This window comes from Oncorhynchus mykiss, chromosome Y (genome assembly GCF_013265735.2).
Source record: "Oncorhynchus mykiss isolate Arlee chromosome Y, USDA_OmykA_1.1, whole genome shotgun sequence".
NCBI lineage: Eukaryota > Metazoa > Chordata > Actinopteri > Salmoniformes > Salmonidae > Oncorhynchus > Oncorhynchus mykiss.
In genome coordinates, this window is record NC_048593.1 from 41,581,302 (window position 1) to 41,596,229 (window position 14,928).

Consider the following 14,928-nt stretch of genomic DNA (forward strand, 5'->3'; position numbering starts at 1 on the left):
AGGGATAGAAACAACAGGTTACAGATAAAAGGAATTATTTTTTATTTTTTTTTACAAATTAAGATCTGATGAGCAATGGTACATTTCTTAGAGAGCATTCAATAGGAATATATTTAATAGATAAAAATTAGAATCAGTTGCCAGAGATGGATATAAGGTAGGCCAGACAGATCTTAATAATAATAATAATAACAACAACAATAACAACAATAATAACAATATGTTTATATTTGTATGTAAACAAACCTGTAATTCACAAAAAGTTTACATATTTTATAGATGACATTTTTGTTCTTTATTAATAATAATAATTATTCTTATCTAAACAATCCAATGACATTTTATAACTAAATATAGCTTATATGTACAGTGTATCTTATTATTCGGTGTTGCAGTGTGTCACAGATGTGTGTTTAAGGAATATGTGTGAAGTTCATTCACAGAAATAAAATCAAACCACTTGGCTTTGAAAATTCTATTGACTACTAGGTTTTAAGGTCCACTAGGACATTGTGCTAGGGGTTGTGTGTTGGTAGCAGGGAGTGACATAGCTAGTGCCTAAGTCGTGTGACATGAAGATAACACTGGTTTAAAACAAAAGACAATTGAAAATAGACATCTCCAGTCCATCCTGTGTTCTGTATTTCTGTTCCTCTAGGGTTCTACAATGATTGGTTCCACCTTCCCTCCATGTTCTGCTGTGGTTTCCTCTGTTGTTGCCTCGTTGGCCACACAATTGTTCTGGTACACAAAGACAGAGAGGGAAGGGCTGTGTGTTTGTGTGTGCGCTGAGAAAAGGGGTGAAGTTGAGAAGTGTAACCAACGGAAACTTTTGGTTGCCAGCAAAACTGATATGTTCTTGTTACACCACCAACGTTGTGACAAAGACCAGATTTAATGACAAGAATACATTTCTGCACTTTGCTAAAAGTTGGCCAGAATCAAGTCAATAATTGTCCGATTGTCTGACAACGTAAAAATAGAAGTGCTTTAGGGACACTTGATGTAACGGTAAGTCTCAAATCTCTTTTCTCACCATCATTATAAATAAGAATTAGCTCTTAACTGACGTGCCAAGTTAAATAAAGGTTAAATAAATAAATAATAATCTACACACAATACCCCGTAATGACAAAGTGCAATTTTTTTTTGTGAAATTTTAGCAAATGTATTACATTAAATACAGAAATATCTAATTTACAGTATTCACACCCCTGAGTCAATAATGGAGATGCACCTTTGGCAGCGATTACAGCTGTTCGTTTTTTTGGGGGGGGGGGTAAGTCTCTATGACTTGTAGTTACTACACAATACTAACCTAATTGAGAGAGTAAAAAATAGAGAAGCTTGTACTGAATAAAAATATTCCAAAACATGCATCCTATTTGCCACAAGGTACTAAAGTAATACTGCAAAAAATGTGGCCAAGCAAATAACTTTTGGTCCTGAATACAAAGTATTGTGTTTGGGGCAAATGTGGTATAGATCGTTGACACAAAAAAAGACAAATACATCTATTTTAATCCCACTTTGTAACACAAAAATTTTTTGAAAAAAGTCAAGAGGTGTGAATACTTTCTGAAGGCATTGTATATCCACACACTCTCAAAAATATGGCTACAGTTAGTGTTGTTCCCCTGGGGAACAAAAAACTCAAAGGTACTGTACACATATGGTACTGTACATTCAGAGGTACACAAAGGTAGATAATCTAGTATAATGTATATTTTTACTACCCAATATTTTGAATATAAGGTACAATCATCACTGCACTTTGAAATGTAGGCGGAGTCAATGTACCAGTTGGGCTCATTAGCATCTTTGGTGGAGTGATCTAGTAAGATGCATATTTGTGCCCACCGTCAGTGGAAGTGTTGTACCAGTTTAAGTGTTTGGATGGTTGTTGTTCAGGTAGAGCACCTCTTTTGACATTGTTAGTTTTGCAATATTTCTAAGACCATGTTACAATAAAGAGCCACATTTCATAGAAAATTAATGGAAGTTCATTTTCTGGAGGTTGACGTGAATTTTGCATTACTTAACTGGCAACCGTCTTTCAGTGAGTTGTGGCCAGTAACTGCTAATACTACACTGGCAACTAACTGCCAACAACTTACTGGCAACCAGATGTCAGTAAATTATTGTAAAATGTATTAAATTAACTGCCAGTAACTTACTGTACCTTTAATTAACTTTTCTGATTATAAGATAACACATAACATGATTTGACAGATAGTAAGAATTCTTTGTAGTCAGTACCTTTTAGGATACATGTACACGATACCCTGGCTGAACCCATATTCTTGTGAGTGTAAATACATGTTCTTGATATAAATATGTATCTGATGTCATTGCAGAAACATTAACGCAATCCTGACCAAAAGGTTTCAAATTCTACTCTCCATAGCGTGATGCCAAGGCTCCCTGAGCACTGCCCCTTTAACAAATTCTACTCTCCATAGCGTATATCCATACGTGATGCCAAGGCTCCCTGAGCACTGCCCCTTTAACAAATTCTGCTCTCCATAGCGTATATCCATACGTGATGCCAAGGCTCCCTGAGCACTGCCCCTTTAACTTCAGTTTGTCAGAACTTCGCACAATTATTGATTGGATTTTGGACAACTTTTAGCAAATTGCAGAAATGTATTCTTGCCATTAAATCTGTGGCCAATCTTTATCAATGCCACAGACCTGATGGTGCAGCAGGGAATTCAGGTCACTGTTAACCAAGTTCAAATCCCAATAGAGATTTAGTCCTAATTGTGCTCAGAATACATAATTGTACAAGGTTAGACAGGTAGCCTAGTGGTTAGAGCATTGGACTAGTAACTGCAAGGTTGCTAGATCAAATCTCTGAGCTGACAAGGTAAAAAAAATCAGTCATTCTGCCCTTGAACAAGGCAGTTTAACCCACTGTTCCTAGGCCGTCATTGTAAATAAGCATTTTTTTCTTAACTGACTCGCCTGGTTAAATAAAGGTTAACAAAAAATCCTGCAAAATTACAATATATTCCTGGCTACTGAGTTGCAGTAAAAATACATTCAAACAATGAGAAATCAGCAGCATAATGTCCTGTTACAACAACAACACCGTAAGTCAACTATACAAATACAGTTCAGTTTTTAAAAAACACCATGTAAGTTGTTACTGAATGTTTACTGCACCTCTAGTTGGTGACAAACGACAGATCCATTTTTACAGTGTGTGCCATAGGCGCATCTGAAGTATCCTATAACTGTAGAACCTGTAATTGGTTGTACCTGGAACCAGAGGGTTTTTCGTGACAGGGTTCTGCGTAGAACCCAGAAGGGCTCCGCCCTACAGGGATGGAACCAATAACCCACGTGTGTATACAGCAGCATACTGTTCTTTCCAGCTTTAATAATTTAACAATAAAATACAGTAACTTTGTGTATATTAACTGTATATTCACTGTAACCAGTGGGCAGGAAATGTTTAACAGTGTATTATTGGACCATGCTGGTCATTTATGAACATTTGAACATCTTGGCCATGTTCTGTTATAATCTCCACCCGGCACAGCCAGAAGAGGACTGGCCACCCCACATAGCCTGGTTCCTCTCTAGGTTTCTTCCTAGGTAGCCTCCATGCTTCAACACCTGCATTGCTTGCTGTTTGGGGTTTTAGGCTGGGTTTCTGTACAGCACTTTGAGATGTCAGCTGATGTAAGAAGGGCTTTATAAATACATTTGATTTGATTTGATTTGAAGGGCTTTTATAAATACATTTGATTTGATTTGATTTGATTTGAAGGGCTTTATAAATACATTTGATTTGATTTGATTCGAAGGGCTTTATAAATACATTTGATTTGATTTGATTTGAAGGGCTTTATAAATAAGTTTGATTTGATTTGATTTGATTTTAAGGGCTTTATGAATACATTTGATTTGATTTGATTTGAAGGCCTTTATAAATACATTTGATTTGATTTGATTTGAAGGGCTTTATAAATTGATTTGATTTGATTTGAAGGCCTTTATAAATACATTTGATTTGATTTGAAGGGCTTTATAAATACATTTGATTTGATTTGAAGGGCTTTATAAATACATTTGATTTGATTTGATTTGAAGGGCTTTATAAATACATTTGTTTTTATTTGATTTGATTTGAAGGGCTTTATAAATACGTTTGATTTGATTTGATTTGATTTGAAGGGCTTTATAAATATATTTGTTTTGATTTGATTTGAAGGGCTTTATAAATACGTTTGATTTGATTTGATTTGATTTGAAGGGCTTTATAAATACATTTGATTTGATTTGATTTGAAGGGCTTTATAAATACATTTGATTTGATTTGATTTGATTTGAAGGGCTTTATAAATACATTTGATTTGATTTGATTTGTAATGAAGAACCCTCTTGTTCCTGGTAGAACCTGAATTCAACAAATGGTGATACAAATAGTTATTCAAAGAACCCGCTATAAAAAAGGTTCTTCACAGCCCAAGAAAGGCTTCCCCTACAGGGAAAAATGAAAAACTAGTAACCTTTTTGTGTTTTGCATTGAAACTCACCCAGTATGTTACTATGACTTCTGGTGTGTCCTCCGGATTTAAATTCCATGGCCACTTGACATGCATTCTCCTGAGGGCATAACAACACATAACAAAACCTTACAGGCAGTTTTATCAACCCAACCTCCTGAAATACGATCGCCCACGTCAAACGTTCAAACAGCCAAATAAACAGGGCTGAAGCCGTATTTACTATATGTAGCCAAGGGGTAAGTTACAAAGCAACTTTAAAACATAAAGACTGATGTTTCATCTACGTGTCTGACCTGTAGGTTAGCGCTAGGACCGCGAGGAGACCCATTCCAGCAGCACCAGCCCCGAGCAACACAGACAGGTCACCTGAAGTCACATGAAGTGAAACATAAAGTGAAACAAGTGTGTTTTACCTTTCCCTAGTCCTCTCCTACCTGTGGAGGTGTGTCTGAACTGTCCATAGCCTCCTCCTACCTGTGGAAGTGTGTTTTACCTTTCCCTAGTCTTCTCCTACCTGTGGAGGTGTGTCTTACCTTTCCCTAGCTTCCTGCTACCTGTGAAGATGTGTCTTACCTGTCCCTAGCCTCCTCCTACCTGTGCTGATGTGTCTTACCTGTCCCTAGCCTCCTCCTACCTGTGCTGAAGTGTCTTACCTGTCCCTAGCCTCTTCCTAGCTGTGGAGGTGTGTCTTACCTGTCCCTAGCCTACTCCTACCTGTGGAGGTGTGTCTTACCTGTCCCTAGCCTCCTCCTAACTGTGGAGGTGTGTCTTACCTGTCCCTAGTCTCTTCCTAGCTGTGGAGGTGCGTCTTACCTGTCCCTAGCTTCTTCCTACCTGTGGAGGTGTCTTGCCTATGGAGGTGTGTCTTACCTGTCCCTAGCTTCTTCCTACCTGTGGGAGGTGTGTCTTACCTGTCCCTAGCTTCTTCCTACCTGTGGGAGGTGTGTTACCTGTCCCTAGCTGCCTCCTACCTGTGGAGATGTCTTGCCTGTGGAGGTGTGTCTTACCTGTCCCTAGCTGCCTCCTACCTGTGGAGGTGTCTTGCCTATGGAAATGTGTCTTCTGACTTGTGGAGTTGGGTCTCACCTGTCCCTATCTGCCTCCTACCTGTGGAGGTGTGTCTGCCCATTCCTAGTGTCTTCTGACTTGTGGAGTTGGGTCACACCTGTCCCTATCTGCCTCCTACCTGTGGAGGTGTGTCTGCCCATTCCTAGTGTCTTCTGACTTGTGGAGTTGGGTCTTACCTGTCCCTATCTGCCTCCTACCTGTGGAGGTGTGTCTTCCCGTTCCTAGTGTCTTCTGACTTGTGGAGTTGGGTCTCACCTGTCCCTATCTGCCTCCTACCTGTGGAGGTGTGTCTTCTGACTTGTGGAGTTGGGTCTCACCTGTCCCTATCTGCCTCCTACCTGTGGAGGTGTGTCTTCTGACTTGTGGAGTTGGGTCTTACCTGTCCCTAGCTGCCTCCTACCTGTGGAGGTGTGTCTTCTGACTTGTGGAGTTGTGTATCACCTGTCCATATCTGCCTCCTACCTGTGGAGGTGTGTCTTCTGACTTGTGGAGTTGGGTCTTACCTGTCCCTAGCTGCCTCCTACCTGTGGAGGTGTGTCTTCTGACTTGTGGAGTTGGGTCTCACCTGTCCATATCTGCCTCCTACCTGTGGAGGTGTGTCTTCTGACTTGTGGAGTTGGGTCTTACCTGTCCCTAGCTGCCTCCTACCTGTGGAGGTGTGTCTTCTGACTTGTGGAGTTGGGTCTCACCTGTCCCTATCTGCCTCCTACCTGTGGAGGTGTGTCTTCTGACTTGTGGAGGTGGGTCTGCACATTTCGTGACCGTTTCGCCAATGCGACTGTGACTTCACTTCAGTCAGTACCGTCATTCGTTTTGAACAGCTGAGAACCTTTTTTCCTTGAGCTAAAAATACAGCTATCATGCTTGTAAACTAACTAGACTTTTCAAAAACAATATAAATACATTGCTTTTTAGAAATAATGTTTTGTTGTTGCATTTAACCATCTAGAGTTGATTGACAATCCCACACTTGAACCTAATTAGCATAATAACAAAACCTCCCCATCAACATCCGTCTGTAGGGATTTTGCTACATCCATTTTTGGCCATGTGACTCACTGTCTGTAGGAGCAATCCATTTTCATGAATGGGGTGGTGTACTTAAACTATCTGGTGAATGTACTGTATACAGTGCATTCGGAAAGTATTCAGACCCCTGGAATTTTTCCCAAAAAATGTTTACGTTACAGCCTTAATCTAAAATGGATCAAATTAAAAATGTTCCTCATCCATTTTTAAATGTATTAAAAATAAAAACATACAAAATGCATTTAAAATAAGCTGTGCAGCTAGAATAGTGAAGACGTCCCATCTGCTTTGCGCTTAGTGGGACTATCATGTGTTTTTCAACAGGACAATGACCCAACACACCTCCAGGCTGTGACGGGCTATTTAACTAAGAAGGAGAGTGATGGAGTGCTGCATCAGATGACCTGGCCTCCACAATCACCTGAACTCAACCCATTTGAGATGGTTTGGGATGGGTTGGACTGCAGAGTGAAGGAAAAGCAACCAACAAGTGCTCAGCACATGTGGGAACTCCTTCAAGACTGTTGGAAAAGCATTCCAGGTAAAGCTGGTTTAAAGAATGCCAAGAGCGTGCAAAGCTGTCATCAATGCTAAGGGTGGCTACTTTCTCACTGTGGACAAACTCTTGATAGATGGACAGCTATTCCGAGACAGCTCCATAACACCATGGCTGTCCTAAATTCTACAGGGACTTCAGGTTACCAAAAAAAGAAAATATGGCAACTGTAAAAATATCTGACCACTATGAAGTGGATATGAACACAAGTACTCAAATACATGCTCGCTCACACATACGGACTTATACACACACACACACACACACCTGATCTCGCTCTCATTCTCTCACTCTCTTTCTCTCTTTTCTCTTCTCTCACTCTCTCTATTGTTGAGAACTGTTTTATCATTTAATGTGTTTCTTGTTTGTTTATCTTTTTTATGTATTTGTCTACAAGGTTATATATGTTTACAACAAGCAAGGGGAATACTAACATATTGTATGGAATACATTTGTACTGTAGTGAAGCCGTTTCTAGAGTAATGCAAGGTGTCTTTCAAGTTTACTGGAGGACAACCTATTTTTAACTAAGACAAAATCATTTATAACTGAACCTATAATATAGGTTCAGCAAATCCCCTTATTGTTTGGGAGACCTTTAAATGTACCTTCAGGGGACATTCAATTCAATATTCATCAATAATAAACAAGCAGTTTCTGTCTAAAGAAACAAGACTAACAAGGAAAATCCATGACCTAATAGTACAGGTAGATAGTAATAAAAACTATACTACAGAGATACAAAATAAGTTACAGGAATTAACAAAAAGAACTTGAGGAACTTATTCCAGAACGATCTAATGTAATCTATTACAAAAAATAAAGTAAACTGGATGGAATATGGAGAAAAATGCACAAAATTATTCCTGAATGTCCAATATAGGAACGCTAACAAAAATAATTTGCAGAAACTCGTTACTGAAGACGGAGTCACATCTGAGTCATCTGTGATTCTCCTACTGATATTTTAAAAGAGGAAACTAGTTATTTAGGCAGATGTTCTCTTCTCCAACTCATCCTCTCCCACTGAATGAAGATTACCATAAGGAATTCTAATCAAAAATAGAAAAAATAGAAAATGAACAAATGTACAGAAGATACGTTGTGAAGGCCAAATTACAGAGGAATAACTTTTTGAGGCTATTAAATCCTTTCAGTCTGGAAAAACCCCAGGGCTTGATGGAATACCGGTAGAGGTATATAGAAATGGTAGTCTGTCAGGTACTCAGCAGGAAGGTCTGATTTCACTATTATTCAAACAAGATCCAGATTGCAAATTTAAAGACCCAGTCTATCTAAAAAACTGGAGGCCCCAATGTTCTGATGATCAAAAATAAGAGCGAAATGCATAGCACTTTTCCAGGTATTGTTCATCCTGATCAGACAGGTTTTTTACATGGACGATACATGGTTTTTTACATGGACGATACATTGGAGATAACATACGACAACTACTAGAAGTAATAGAACTTCATGAAACATCTAAGAAGCCAGGCCTGGTATTTAAAGCAGATTTTGAAAAGGCCTTTAATAAAGTAAGACTACATCTCATTGATTCTCTTATAATTATTTATAATTTAATTAAGAATAATAATAATAATTTAATATTTATAGAATAAACTTGCTTTAAAGGTTTCATAGTGTCCGTTGAGTTTGTACTAACAGGATCAAACACGACTACGACAACTGAACTGTGTTAAAGGATCTAACACGGCTAAGAAACCTAAACAATGTTAAGGTATCAAACGAGGCTAAGACAAGTATACCATGTTAAGGTATCAAACGAGGCTAAGAAACCTAAACAATGTTAAGGTATCAAACGAGGCTAAGAAACCTAAACAATGTTAAGGTATTAAACGAGGCTAAGACAAGTAAACAATGTTAAGGTATCAAACGAGGCTAAGACAAGTATACCATGTTAAGGTACCAAACGTGGCTAAGACAAGTAAACAATGTTAACCTCTTTAGTAAAGGGGACGGTTGCGTCCCACTTGGGCAAAAAACAGGGAAAATGCAGCGCTGCATTTTTTAAAAAATGACATAAAAATCAAATTTCATTAAATCACACATGTAAGATACTCAATTAAAGCTACACTCGTTGTGAATCCAGCCAACATGTCAGATTTTTAAAAGGATTTTCGGCGAAAGCATAAGAAGCTATTATCTGATGATGGCACAACAGTAAACAAAGAGGGTAGCATATTTCAACCCTGCAGGCGCTACACAAAATGCAGAAATAACATGCATTACCTTTGACGAGCTTCTTTTGTTGGTACTCCAATATGTCCCATAAACATCACAAATGGTCCTTTTGTTCGATTAATTCCGTCCATATACAGTGGGGCAAAAAAGTATTTAGTCAGCCACCAATTGTGCAAGTTCTCCCACTTAAAAAGATGAGAGGCCTGTACTTTTCATCATAGGTACACTTTAACTATGACAGACAAAATTAAGAAAGAAAATCCAGAAAATCACATTGTAGGATTTTTAATCAATTTATTTGCAAATTATGGTGGAAAATAAGTATTTGGTCACCTACAAACAAGCAAGATTTCTGGCTCTCACAGACCTGTAACTTCTTCTTTAAGAGGCTCCTCTGTCCTCCACTCATTACCTGTATTAATGGCACCTGTTTGAACTTGTTATCAGTATAAAAGACACCTGTCCACAACCTCAAACAGTCACACTCCAAACTCCACTATGGCCAAGACCAAAGAGCTGTCAAAGGACACCAGAAACAAAATTGTAGAACTGCACCAGGCTGGGAAGACTGAATCTGCAATAGGTAAGCAGCTTGGTTTGAAGAAATCAACTGTGGGAGCAATTATTAGGAAATGGAAGACATACAAGACCACTGAAAATCTCCCTCGATCTGGGGCTCCACGCAGGATCTCATGCCGTGGGGTCAAAATGCTCACAAGAACGGTGAGCAAAAATCCCAGAACCACATGGGGGACCTAGTGAATGACCTGCAGAGAGCTGGGACCAAAGTAACAAAGCCTACCATCAGTAACACACTACGCCGCCAGGGACTCAAATCATGCAGTGCTAGACGTGTCCCCTTGCTTAAGCCAGTACATCTCCAGGCCCGTCTGAAGTTTGCTAGAGAGCATTTGGATGATCCAGAAGAAGACTGGGAGAATGTCATATGGTCAGATGAAACCAAAATATAACTTTTTGGTAAAACCTCAACTCGTCGTGTTTGGAGGACAAAGAATTCTGAGTTGCATCCAAAGAACACCATACCTACTGTGAAGCATGGGGGTGGAAACATGCTTTGGGGCTGTTTTTCTGCAAAGGGACCAGGACGACTGATCCGTGTAAAGGAAAGATGAATGGGGCCATGTGTCGTGAGATTTTGAGTGAAAACCTCCTTCCATCCGCAAGGGCATTGAAGATGAAACGGGGCTGGGTGTTTCAGCATGACAATGATCACACACCGCCCGGGCAACGAAGGAGTGGAAGCACGAAGGAGTGGAAGCACGAAGTACGAAGCATTTCAAGGTCCTGGAGTGGCCTAGCCAGTCTCCAGATCTCAACCCCATAGAAAATCTTTGGAGGGAGTTGAAAGTCTGTGTTGCCCAGCAACAGCCCCAAAACATCACTGCTCTAGAGGAGATCTGCATGGAGGAATGGGCCAAAATACCAGCAACAGTGTGTGAAAACCTTGTGAAGACTTACAGAAAACGTTTGACCTCTGTCATTGCCAACAAAGGGTATATAACAAAGTATTGAAAGTATTGAAATAAACCAAATACTTATTTTCCACCATAATTTGCAAATAAATTCATTAAAAAAAATAAAAATACATAAAAAATCCTACAATGTGATTTTCTGTCATAGTTGAAGTGTACCTATGATGAAAATTACAGGCCTCTCTCATCTTTTTAAGTGGGAGAACTTGCACAATTGGTGGCTGACTAAATACTTTTTTGCCCCACTGTATATCCAAATGTCCATTTATTTGACGCGTTTGATCCATGAAAAAAACAGCTTCCAAAAAACGCAACGTAACTAACTACAAAATATTTCAAAAGTTGCCTATGAACTTTGCCAAAATGTATCAAACTACTTTGTAATACAACTTTAGGTATTTTTAAACGTTAATAATCGATCAAATTGAAGACGGGTCTATCTGTGCTCAATACAGGAAGACTACAAACCATGCTACTTTTCACTCTCAACAGTGTTACCCAGTTCCTAGATGGCCGTACTTCTTCATTGCACAAAGGAAAAACCTCAACCAAATTCCAAAGACTGGTGACATCCAGTGGAAGCGGTAGGAACTGAAAACAGGTGGACCTAAGAAAATATCATTTGCCAATGAGACCAGACAGAGACCAAAAAATATATATTTCTGAACGGTTAGTCCTCTGGGTTTTGCCTGCTACATAAGCTATGTTATACTCACAGACATGATTCAAACAGTTTTAGAAACTTCAGAGTGTTTTCTATCCAAATATACTAATACTATGCATATCTTATATTCCTGGCATTAGTAGCAGGAAGTTGAAATTGGGCACGCTATCTATCCAAAAGTGAAAATGCTGCCCCCTATACCTTAAGAAGTTAAGGTATCAAAAGTGGCTAAGAGAAGTAAACAATGTTAAGGTATCAAACACGGTTGTATAATAGTTAACCCAATCTAACATTGACTGTGGGTACTGTATGTGTCATATAATTTGCTACTGTCATTCAATTGTACTTTTGCTCTCATACTCTTGGACATCTCTATGCTTTGTACTCACCATCCGAGTCTGCACTTTGGTCTATTTCATTGTCTGTCTCTTCCACCCCATCAATGAAGAGGTCACCTAGAACAAAGATCCTCACTATTAGGACTGGGAAGAGGGAAGGTCAGAGATAGTTCATTATTTTGAGATGTGGGAGAGGGTTAGTAGAAATGTATGCAAAATTAAGAAAACCACCATCATTTCTGAAATTATGTAACTTAATTTAAATGGTGTGAAATCATTAACGCAATTGCAACTCTATGTAGAAACTCTGTGCACAATTCAATTGACAGGAAGTTTTACATAAGTATTCCTACCCCCTGTAGAAGCACCTTCGGCAGTGATTACAGCTGTGAGTCTTACTGAGGAAGTTTCTTTCCACACCTCGATTGTAGAACATTTACTTATTACTCTTTTCAAAACTCTTTAAGCTCTGTCAAATTGGTTGTTGATCCTTGCCAGACAACCTTCTTCAGGTCTCGCCATAGATTTTCAAGTAACTATGCCACTCAGGAACATTCACGGTCGTCTTGGTAAGCCCACTCAAGTGTAGAATTGGTCTTGTGTATAAGGTTATTGTCCTGCTAAAAGGTGAATTAATATCCCAGTGTCTGGTGGAAATCAGATTGAAACAGGTGTTTTTCTAAGATTTTGCCTGTGCTTAATTCCACTTCGGTTTCTTATTTTTATCCTGAAGTTAAGTGCTTGGCCACATGTTTTGCAATAATAGTTTAGTGTCTTGTTTTAAACTGTTTGTCTCATGGTGAAATCCTTGAGCGGTTTCCTTCCTCTCCGGCAACTGAGTTAGGAAGGACACCGGTATCATTGTAGTGCCTCTTTGATTTGATACACCATCCAGTGTAATTAATAACTTCACCATTCTTCATAGGATATTCTGTTTTTTTTTAATTAACCATCTACCAATACGTGCCCTTCTTTGCAAGGAATTGGGAGAACCTCCTGTTGTTGAATATGTGTGACTAAGGGACCTCAGATAATTGTATTGCACAGCAAAATCATGTTTTAGTCTCCATAGGGTGGGCGTGCCCATTGACCCCCCTAGAAGGGTGTTGACCCTGGAACTCATTGATCCGACACCATAAAATCATGTTTTAGTCTCCATAGGGTGGGCGTGCCCATTGACCCCCCTATAAGGGTGTTGACCCTGGAACTCATTGATCCGACACCATAAAAACATGTTTTAGTCTCCATAGGGTGGGCGTGCCCATTGACCCCCCTAGAAGGGTGTTGACCCTGGATCTCATTGATCCGACACCATAAAAACATGTTTTAGTCTCCATAGGGTGGGCGTGCCCATTGACCCCCCTAGAAGGGTGTTGACCCTGGAACTCATTGATCCGACACCATAAAAACATGTTTTAGTCTCCATAGGGTGGGCGTGCCAATTGACCCCCCTAGAAGGGTGTTGACCCTGGATCTCATTGATCCGACACCATAAAAAAATGTCATTGAAAGTTACACCATTTCATCGGTCAGTGCTGTCTGACAAACAGTAACTTCTCTCTCAGATGATCCTTTCCTGTGATGTCACGCCCTGACCTTAGAGAGCCTTGTTTATTCTCTATTTGGTTAGGTCAGGACGATCCATTCCTGTGATGTCATGCCCTGACCTTAGTGAGCCTTGTTTATTCTCTTTTTGGTTAGGTCAGGACGATCCTGTAACGGTTTTCTGTATGTGAAGGAGAGTCGGACCAAAATGTGGCGTGTCTATTGCAATCCATGTTTAATGAAGTAACACACTAAACACAAACACTACCAAAACAATAAACTTAACGAAAACCGAACAGCCTATACTTGTGCAACCTAACAAAGAACAATGACACTAAGGACAATCACCCACGACAAACTCAAAGAATATGGCTGCCTAAATATGGTTCCCAATCAGAGACAACGATAAACACCTGCCTCTGATTGAGAACCACTTCAGACAGCCATAGACTTAGCTAGAACACCCCACTAGCTACAATCCCCATACATACACACCACATACAAAAACCCCATGCCACACCCTGGCCTGACCAAATAAATAAAGATAAACACAAAATACTTTGACCAGGGTGTGACAGAACCCCCCCCCCTAAGGTGCGGACTCCCGAACGCACCTCAAAACAATAGGGAGGGTCCGGGTGGGCGTCTGTCCATGGTGGCGGCTCCGGCGCGGGACGTGGACCCCACTCAATCAATGTCTTAGTCCCTTCTCCTCGCGTCCCTGGATAGTCCACCCTCGCCGCCGACCATGGCCTAGTAGTCCTCACCCAGAACCCCACTGGACTGAGGAGCAGATCGGGACTGAGGGGCAGCTCGGGACTGAGGCAGCTCGGAACTGAGGGGAAGCTCAGGAGTGAGAGGAAGCTCAGGAGTGAGAGGAAGCTCAGGAGTGAGAGGAAGCTCAGGCAGGTTGATGAATCTACCAGATCCTGGCTGGCTGGTGGTTTCGGCAGATCCTGGCTGACTGGCAGATCCTGGCTGACTGGCAGATCTGGCAGATCCTGGCTGACTGGCAGATCTGGCAGATCCTGGCTGACCTGGAAGAGTCTGGTCGACTGGCAGATCTGGAAGAGTCTGGTCGACTGGCAGATCTGGGAGAGTCTGGTCGACTGGCAGATCTGGCTGCTCCATGCTGACTGGCTGCTCCATGATGACTGGCAGCTCTGGCTGCTCCATGCTGACTGGCTGCTCCATGCTGACTGGCAGCTCTGGCTGCTCCATGCTGACTGGCTGCTCCATGCTGACTGGCAGCTCTGGCTGCTCCATGCTGACTGGCTGCTCCATGCTGACTGGCAGCTCTGGCTGCTCCATGCTGACTGGCTGCTCCATGCTGACTGGCAGCTCTGGCTGCTCCATGCTGACTGGCTGCTCCATGCTGACTGGCAGCTCTGGCTGCTCCATGCTGACTGGCTGCTCTGGCTGCTCCATGCTGACTGGCTGCTCCATGCTGACTGGCTGCTCCATGCTGACTGGCGGCCCTGGCTGCTCCATGCTGACTGGCGGCCCTGGCTGC

The 14,928-nt window shown here is 40.9% G+C and overlaps 1 protein-coding gene across 3 annotated transcripts in view; it reads right to left on the minus strand.

The window, feature by feature from the left end:
• Nucleotides 1-247: 247 nt before the first annotated feature.
• The window catches only part of LOC110510270, a 31,172-nt gene continuing 16,491 nt past the window's right edge, over nt 248-14,928 (minus strand). For 2 of the 3 annotated variants that reach the window (XM_036967386.1, XM_036967385.1), the window contains 4 exons: nt 11,922-11,987; nt 4,814-4,886; nt 4,548-4,617; nt 248-741 (listed from right to left, as the gene is read on the minus strand). In XM_036967386.1, the coding sequence (XP_036823281.1) occupies nt 655-741; nt 4,548-4,617; nt 4,814-4,886; nt 11,922-11,987 (296 nt within the window). In that variant the 3' untranslated portion in view covers nt 248-654. The remainder of the gene's footprint in view (nt 742-4,547; nt 4,618-4,813; nt 4,887-11,921; nt 11,988-14,928) is intronic. The other variant, XM_021591658.2, reaches the window with a different exon arrangement.